Source organism: Galleria mellonella, unplaced genomic scaffold (genome assembly GCF_026898425.1).
Source record: "Galleria mellonella isolate WM207_F2 unplaced genomic scaffold, CSIRO_AGI_GalMel_v1 utg33, whole genome shotgun sequence".
Taxonomy (NCBI): domain Eukaryota; kingdom Metazoa; phylum Arthropoda; class Insecta; order Lepidoptera; family Pyralidae; genus Galleria; species Galleria mellonella.
The window spans coordinates 9997246-10006309 of NW_026442079.1; the positions used below are offsets into that span (position 1 = coordinate 9997246).

A 9064-nucleotide genomic window follows, 5' to 3' on the forward strand; every position below is an offset into this window, starting at 1 on the left:
GTACCTCTTAAAAAATCAATAAGCCTAGCAGTTGCTAACCCAGCTACTAAGCATTGCAACTACTGGCAAGACCTCCAATAGGGGGATAGACCTCCCCCAGTTTAGCAGTGGACAGTTAACGGCTGATATGGTATGGTATACACAACTTTGGTCAGGAATAGCAGACCCGCTGGGGTCTGAGGACTATTTCCTTCTGATGGTCACCATTGGATAATTTTGCCAGTAGACACCATGTTGCAAACATTGCTATTTATATATAGAGATTAACAGGATATATATACTAACCGGACTTATTGCATTGCATGCAAGCACCAGCAGTGGCTCTGTGTGATTTACCCGACTCTTGACAAATGTAACATGTCTGGAAAAATTTGCATTGTTAGGTTATGCAACAATAAAAAAAAAAAACAAAAAAGAAATTACTATTATATCTCCATTATTAGATGGTTATAAAACAGTTATATAGTGTTTTGTTTTAATTTTTTTTTTCACTAAGACCTATTTGTGCATAAAAAGTAGTACTTACATGTTAGAAAAAAGACTCTTCTTCATATATATTTATTTATATATTCTTATAAAACGTTAATTATAAATAAATAGAAGAATTTTAAGCATACTTTTTAAAACTTGTAACACAGTGTCATTATACATATGTATTTATAAAATAGATACCTTTATCAGTTTACTAAGGCATATAGTATAAATTTATTTAATTTAAACAATGACTACAACTTTTCATCAATTAGAATGTCAACATCTCAGTATTATAAAAAGAAAAAATAGAATTCTCCCATGAAATGAATGAAAGTGTGTTACCTTATTATATCTTTCCGGTGGTATCAGTCTGAGTACAATAGGTTCCATAGAGGTGACATTGCCGAATCTCACTTCAGGAATGTACAGCGCGCAGACTACATGGGCCCAGCCACCTGTATCTGTACGTTTCAGGGCTCCCGATTTAGAAGGGCAAAGTTCACACCGCTGCAAAGAAGTGTTATGTAACATTATAAATACATAAACAAACATATTTATATTCTTTTTTTTAATTCATTTAAATCTTTAAATAAAGTATTATCCTATATTAGAGATTTTAATTATGTAAATGTTGACTACATAATAGTACAGAGATTTTTGCAAATAGACTCGTGATTGATTGAGAGTCCAGCCAACCAAGATAAAAAGGTAACTGAAGGATTGCTGTAAACCTTTAGTACAAAACCCAGTATTGTCGCACACCCATTTCACTGAGTTTAAGAACTGGCTGATTTTTCCTTTGAGTCACTAACGTTAAGGTTATATTATAAAGGTGTCAATATTGTTTATTCATGCCATAATAAAAAATGAATACAAACATACCACTTTTCCTTTTGTTTCTGGACTTTCACATTTTCTGCAGTACCAGGGACCTGTTGGCACAGTCACAATTCCGTAGCATGCTGAAAACATAAAACATAATAAAAATATTTTCCATTTGCATTATTAGGGCACATCAATAATCGTCAATTAAAAACAGTAATTATAAAAGATATAAAAACATAATGATAAAAAATAAGATGAAATAAATTAGGTGATTTTTAGTAACCGACATAAGATTTCTCCTTGAGCTTAGGATCGACTGACTCGCGAGCAACTACTGTTCACGCGAAACCCTTCTCCACGTCAGTCCTCCAGGGCCTCGCTGGAGTATTTAGATTTTTAATAATAAATTAATTAATATTTAATTCATTATTATTGTTTCCAACAATTTATTGTTTACTGTTGAACACTTCTGTCCATATTTTCCAATACAATTAAAATGACAGGATTATAAAGCAAAGATAACTAAATATTTTCAATTTTATAATTGTATAGAGATCTCATTATCCTTATTTTATACTGTAAGCAAGCTAACTAACCTAATACAACAGTCGCCTAATAATAAATCATTAAGTCACAATTTTGCTTATACTTTTTATGTATTAATTTCAAATTGTCGAATGCATACCTTGGTGGACCGCAACTGTGCAACCGTTGCCGTCGCAGTAGACGAGCGGGTTGTCAGGCCAACCTCGCTCGTCTGAGCAGACACAGCATCCTCCTATCATGTCCTTTTCCTTCATATTGAACTCAGCATTATTACTTTACACCCTAAAAATATCTCAATACTCATATCTCAATACTCAATTTTGAAATAATTATTTGAAAAAAATAATGAAAATGTACGCTTCAGCAATTTTATGGATGAGTAATGATATAATAGTGGAGTAATTAATTCTATTATATATCAAATGAGGAACAGCAAAAAAATTTATCATTACTTTTTAATTGTAAATCAAGTATTAAAAGTGAGGACAGACAACATATTAGTATCCTACATAATAATAGCTTATTCCATAAAATATTGTAAAAGTTAGGGTTCTAAAAAACAGAGAGAATTATTGATATACAACAATATCCACAACACATACTAGATTAATTTTTAAAAAAAAGTATGCAAATATTATGTGTGGATTATCTTTACAAATATGGATGAATATTGAGTTAAAGCTCTAAACAGTACTACATTTAGATGGTCTTACAGTTAGCACTTAGTTAATATCTGGACGGCCAGCGCCTTATTCAATGTTTCATTTTTCTATGAAAATACTGATATAATGTTTAAAATGTTTAAAAAACTATATAGAAATATGAAAATTTTTAATTAAAAATTTTACATAATAAAAATATGTGAATGAGTGAGACAGAAGAAAAATCTTGGAAAATATTGATAGAATGGTCATACTTTAAAGAGAAAAGTACAGTCATGTGAAGTTGAGACAGACAGCTATTAATTTTTGTGTCATTCATTTCAATAAATGCAACACAAAATTAAACATGATACATAAAAATGTTCTAATAGTGTTGCTTTTTGCTCGGAAGTTATAATCAGGGCTAATGAGATTTTTGAATGAAACATCAATTTGTTTAAGTTTCAGATTCCATTTACATATTATATTAATCTCACAAATATCTTCAAATTATGATTTACTCTATAATATAATCTGACATAATCAAAGTAGAAAATAACCTAAAAGATTTCAGTACCAATAAAGCACTAATGAAATTAATCTTATAAAATTTTTCTAATAATCCTCATAATTTTTTAAATTTTTTTTTTGCCCCAACAGATGCATTCAAAATTACATATCTTCTATACAGTACAAACATAAATTATATTAGGGCAGTCCAGAAATTATACTTGTTGATGCTAACCATGAATTGTTATTAACTATACACAATGAATATAAATATGAATGATCTAGCTTTTACCATATATTACTCTATACTAATGAATGTGGAAAACTTCAAATTGTATCAAGCATTAAATATTATTTTATTTCAATATATATATTAGGTATATACATACAAGATACAGACTGATATAAAGCTGAAGCAGTTATCTAGTAACAAGATGTTGTATAGAGGATTCTTATTTACAAAATTAATATTTCTTTTAATAAATAAAATGGAATCTTTAGCAATAATTAATTAGTTCAAGTAATAATGCAAAGTTGTTATTTTTTAGTATAGCATGAATAAAATATTGTAAATAATTATTCAATACTATTTGAAGTCTTTAGCAAGAGAAAAAAATTAAAAAGACAATTATGGAATAACAGAAAGAAGTAAGGGTATCCACTGACCAGGTTAGTTTACTTTTTTTGTGCTTTTACAATTAGTATATCATGCGTTGTTAATGTGAAGGAATCAACTACAAAATGATTTCTTTATTTTCATGACAAAACACCGAGGTTAGTTTTATACAGAGTTCAATATTAATTGTTTATGAACCAAGCACGGCTTATACAATTTGAAGTAAGATTTTGAAGATGGAAATGCTGTGATTACTAATGGGATGAATTAACAGCTTCCATCAATTGAATATTTACCAAAGAAACAAACATCTCTTCATTGTTGGAGATTTATGAAATTTCCGGTAACAACTTATTCATTCATCTTTAAATTTTGATTATTGACAAGCTTATCACCTCACCTGCGCCTACCAATAACGATAAAAATGAAGTCGGAACGACACAATCGAAACTCATGGGAAAATACACAATGTAAATTCAATTTAAAATGAACACTAGTTGTATATAAACAAAACTATTATCTTCCAACCCCCCACGCTGCCATAAGTTTAGTTATTTAATTTTAGGCTGCCATTTAACCACAAGCTAAAGCCATGTTGAAATTTGGTTTGCATTTTGTTTTGTTGTTGCATTGATGTGTAGAGCATTTGTAAAGCTGGTAATTCTTTTTAATTTTTCTTGTTGGAATTTTTTTTTATATACTCAATTAAAAATATCTACATATTAATAATAAAAATAACACTGTAACTATAATTTTATTGATTTACATTAATTTTGTGCTAGTTCATATACAATAATTATAACGTTTTCTGTATCAGAAAACAGGCTGTGTAAACATCAACGGTTAGTACTGCTAGTAAAAAAAATTGAAAAATGAGGACAACTTTGTGTAAACAGAATTGTACAAATTACAAAAATTATGGAGCTGGTACTAAAATTAATTTCTTACGAAATAGGTTTTATCAGTCATCATTTTTAGACAGTGAAAATACATTACTAATGAAGTCAACTCTGAGGCATTATTTCTCTAAACTTATTTATTAACCGATAATTTCGCGATTGTTTGTTAATTTATGAACCATTATAATATTATAATAATTTTGACTTAAACCTATAAAAAATTTAGTTCATATAGATCTTTTAACTCAAAAAATCGCTGTGATATCAAATTTAAATATTAAAGATAAATTTAGGGAAGCAGCACCATAGAATCTGCCACATTATCTTTTTGTTATCAATTTGTACAATTATGTTATAGGGGTTATAAATATCCGAAATTTTATATTATATTTTTATTTTGTGCGATCAAATAATAAGCGTAGAGTAGACACAATTCTAGAAATATAATAATTCATTTAACTACTAAATTTTATTTATTAGTTAAATGAATTTTATAACATGACATTTTATTATAATTGGATTTAAATACCTATTATAATAAAAGCGTATTAGCGCCATCTATCGGTTGGACGATTATTTATGTAGTCATCATTACCTGATAACTGCTTAAACTGGTTATGTAAAACTGTTTTAACTGGGGAAAACAGTTATTTTTGAATTTTTTATATTATGTACGAATGCCAAACAAGTTAATGTGCCACTTGTTGGAAAATGGTAAACGTTGTCTAGATATAATAGTACCGTGAATCATAGATATCACAGTATATCTGGACTATGCTATGATGCCTAATCCTCACATGTACGAGTAGGTGTAAAATATTTAAAATGTTTAAAGTTAAAATATTGAACCTGGCTATATAATGGTAAGTATACAACAGAGTGACCCCAGAAGCGATTGAATTGTTATTAATAAGATATAGCGGCCTTTGTGTTAGCAATATTCTGTCAGATCCTCCTCTACGCAGTTTGCTCTGAAAGTTAGCTTTAAGTAAGGTAGCAACTCTTGGTGAATTCATCATAACAGACCAATTTCATCCTCACTTACCATCCCTTACATGTAGCTTGCTAGTGTTTTACACTAAACTGATAGCACAAGTGCGTATTTTATTGAAATTCATAAAAAAAATGGCAGGACTCCAGTGAAGGATAAAATCCCATAGAATATTTTCAAGTCACATAGGCACTGAAGACGACGACAAAGTAATTATTTTCTTTAACTCGAATCTATAACTGACGAGATGGGAAAGAATTATGGAGTGGCGACACTGTCTGTGCTGTCGGTATACACCAGCGGGATACCAGTGAAGGATGATTGGTGAGGAAGAAAAGGCATGTCAATTAGCCCAACGTGACAAATTCAACGATAAATTAGTCAGTTTTCAATGGGAACCGCGTGGAAGTCGAAGGGTATAATGATAGTAATGAGAACTAACCTCCATATTACTAACAATCCCTTCTCTCCGCGCTTTATCGTTCTACTTATATAATAAAGTAGGTAACAGCGAGTGGTGGAGCGCGGGTGGGATCACTATATCAAAAAAATACCGTCGACGTGTCATGTTAGTGCGAGAATGCGATTGTATGGTATAAAGGACTATTATAACGTATATGAAATTAAGCATACTGTATCCATCTAAATAGCTTTTACAAATACAATAATGGGTATACTCAGTTATCCTTAAAACATAGACATATGCCATTGCGGACTTTTTTGTAGACTTATAAAAGAGAAACAATCCCACCATACATTGTTTCGTTATATTTCAAACGGATTGCTTGATTTTTTTTCGATATCTTCAATAATCATTGTCATATTTAAACCAGTTCACATAAAACACCTAAACTTTCATTAAGTAATTACTCTATTGGTAACTGAAAACCATAAGAAAATCCATTCAGTGGTTTTTGAGATTATAGTGAACATATAGGTAGGCAGACGCGATAGGGTACTTTGTTTTATAATATTTAATGATTAAAGAGAGGTAAGTACGATAAAAGAGGGGAATGCATCAAAAAATCACGTACGTGACAGTAATTTTATAATAAAACAATAAATTATAGTGTACCTACGTGATGTTGATTTGTTCAGATTAAAAACTGATTGAGTTATCATTGTGATAATGAATTCTGTTCATCGTAAGAAAACGTGCTGTCCGGTTCTTTGACTCATATCGTTATGCATTTTCTAAAAGACATATAAAATGGGATATGCGAAGTAACCCATCACATATACATATATCCATTAATATCCATTATAGTAATAAACAGTAATATCCATTTTGAAAATTTAACCTATGCGTTTATTATATTCTTAGATCGAAAGACAACTCATGAAGGGCATTATGAGCGTTACAATGTATTCTGTGATATCCGTGATGCTATTTGTGTCTGTAGGCGATGATTAACATTTACCATCAGGGGGACAGTCAGATTGTTTGCCATTTCAAGTTGTATATTCACACACATACTAGCGATCAGGTGGGGAGAGGAAGGGATTGTTAGTAATGGAGACTGAGAATTCCATTGCTAGCAATATACCCAACCAGGTCGACCTCCTCGTTGTTCTTCTTGGAAACTATCATGGTTAATTCCTGATGAATTCATCATGATGGGCTAACTGGCATGTTTTCATCCTCATCTCTCACACTTCACTGGTACTCCGCCAGCATATTCCGTTAGCGCAGGCGGGGTTACCATACTATTTTCACCCATCAAAATAAAAACTAGCGATCAGGTCGATTTCGCATTGGTAGAGAGAATTTTTAAAAGTAATATGCAGCCTTTGTTACTCGCTGATAATGTTACATTATATTTATTTCTATAAATGATATAATTTTTAAAATCGATGGAGTAATTTTGAGTTTATCCATTACAAGTAAACCAATCTTTCTTCTTTATAAACTAATATGGAGTAGCAAATTAGCTACGTATGATTATTTGAAAAAAAAGCAGGCCTGATAGAATGAAAATAATAAAAAAATCCTTAATTCGCTTGAGTTTATCTATTATAAAGAAAAAATCGAATATTGCCTCTTTATAATATTCTATATATAAATATTACTATTTAAAAGTGCTTAAATTTAAATTTATTTGAATAAAAATAATTTTTCTCACTTGTTTTATTAGAAAAAATACAAATTGAAATAAATAGATAAAGCTGCGTCTGTAAACTTAGTATAATTTAAACATGGTTTTATTGTGCGACTTTTAATTTTATGTATATATACACAGATCGTATATTTGATACTTTTTTTTTACAAAATAAATCGACTCCGATTTAGGTTACAGTTTTATAATACCTATATTTGAGCTTAGATTATTAAAAAAATAAAGTAACCAAAATTCTTCCACATTTGGCATAAAATGTAATATACATGAAAACTTTTCTGAGTACAATGGTAGATTAACATTACCATGTTTCGTGATCTCAATCCGTGTTTGTTTTCCCATATTCTTTTCTGCCATCCTTCGCCCGCACTTTCTCCAGTTGACGTCAGCTGGGCGGTAGACACTGAGGCGCCAAAGTCATCGATTCGGCTGTTCCATTCAACGTCAACATCCAGGCCATGGAGACCCCCACCCACTGCCCCGCCACTCTCATATCCAGACTCCCAAATAACGTTTGGCCTTTCATGTTATCACGCTCTGAATAAAGACGTGTGTAGGTTTCGCTATCGGCCATTAACGATATTTATTGTTAGGTATTTATTTATTAAATTTCATATTAACAATTTACTGTATCTATTATTTTTATAACTGTTACAAGTGTAAATAAATTAATTATAAAATTGAACTTTTATATACTAACATAAATGAAGTACTCGTACAAAACCGTTCAAATCGTACAAATACGTCTAAAACCGTTCTCCACCAAATTGTACTTTTATTTATTCATTAACACTTTATTACACTTTTTGAAAAAATAATAATATATACAGTAAATATTAATGAGATGTGATACAAAAGGCAGCGTATTGTTAAGCAATCTCTTCCAGACAACCTTTGGGTAGAGGACATTGAGAAAAAGAGAAAGGGTAGGTGGCGCACTATTATATAGATTAGATACTTTCTTAATTGTTACATATGTATATGTAGTATTATTTGAAAGGAGCTCCGTGATATAAAGGCTATTATTATATTGTATTGACTACTTTAAAAAAGATTAATACAAAAGAGGGACTTAAAGCCTTATAGCATTCTCTCCTAGTCAATCTTTGTTGTTTATATTGAGGTTTATATCGTATTAGATATATTACACTAACCTAAAACTATAAATATCTAAATAGAAGAGATAGTTAATATAGATATATAATTAGAGATAAGTAATAAAAAATAATATATATATAAATAATATATATATATATATATATATATATATATATATTTAAAGATAAAAAATTTCTTTGAGATCACTGCCAGCTGGTAGGGTGCCTAGGATACTTGCTGCATTTCCACGCTGAATAGCAATGGAAATGCGTTGACCAAAGTAACCTATAATTTATTTACCCGTTTACTCGTAGGTACCTAGAGGAATAGTGAATTTATTATTCCTA

The 9064-nt window shown here is 30.2% G+C and overlaps 1 protein-coding gene across 10 annotated transcripts in view; it reads right to left on the minus strand.

The window, feature by feature from the left end:
• LOC113518457 (protein AF-10) overlaps window positions 1-4359 on the minus strand; it is a 45863-nt gene extending 41504 nt beyond the window's left edge. For 2 of the 10 annotated variants that reach the window (XM_052896754.1, XM_052896746.1), the window contains exons 1-5: window positions 3909-4352; window positions 1985-2127; window positions 1357-1436; window positions 817-981; window positions 286-361 (exon numbers count right to left, since the gene is read on the minus strand). In XM_052896754.1, the coding sequence (XP_052752714.1) occupies window positions 286-361; window positions 817-981; window positions 1357-1436; window positions 1985-2099 (436 nt within the window). In that variant the 5' untranslated portion in view covers window positions 2100-2127; window positions 3909-4352. Of the gene's footprint in view, window positions 1-285; window positions 362-816; window positions 982-1356; window positions 1437-1984; window positions 2128-3908 lie in introns of those variants that run through there. The other 8 variants (XM_052896745.1, XM_052896752.1, XM_052896744.1 and 5 more) reach the window with 8 other exon arrangements.
• Between the last annotated feature and the right edge of the window lie 4705 nt (window positions 4360-9064).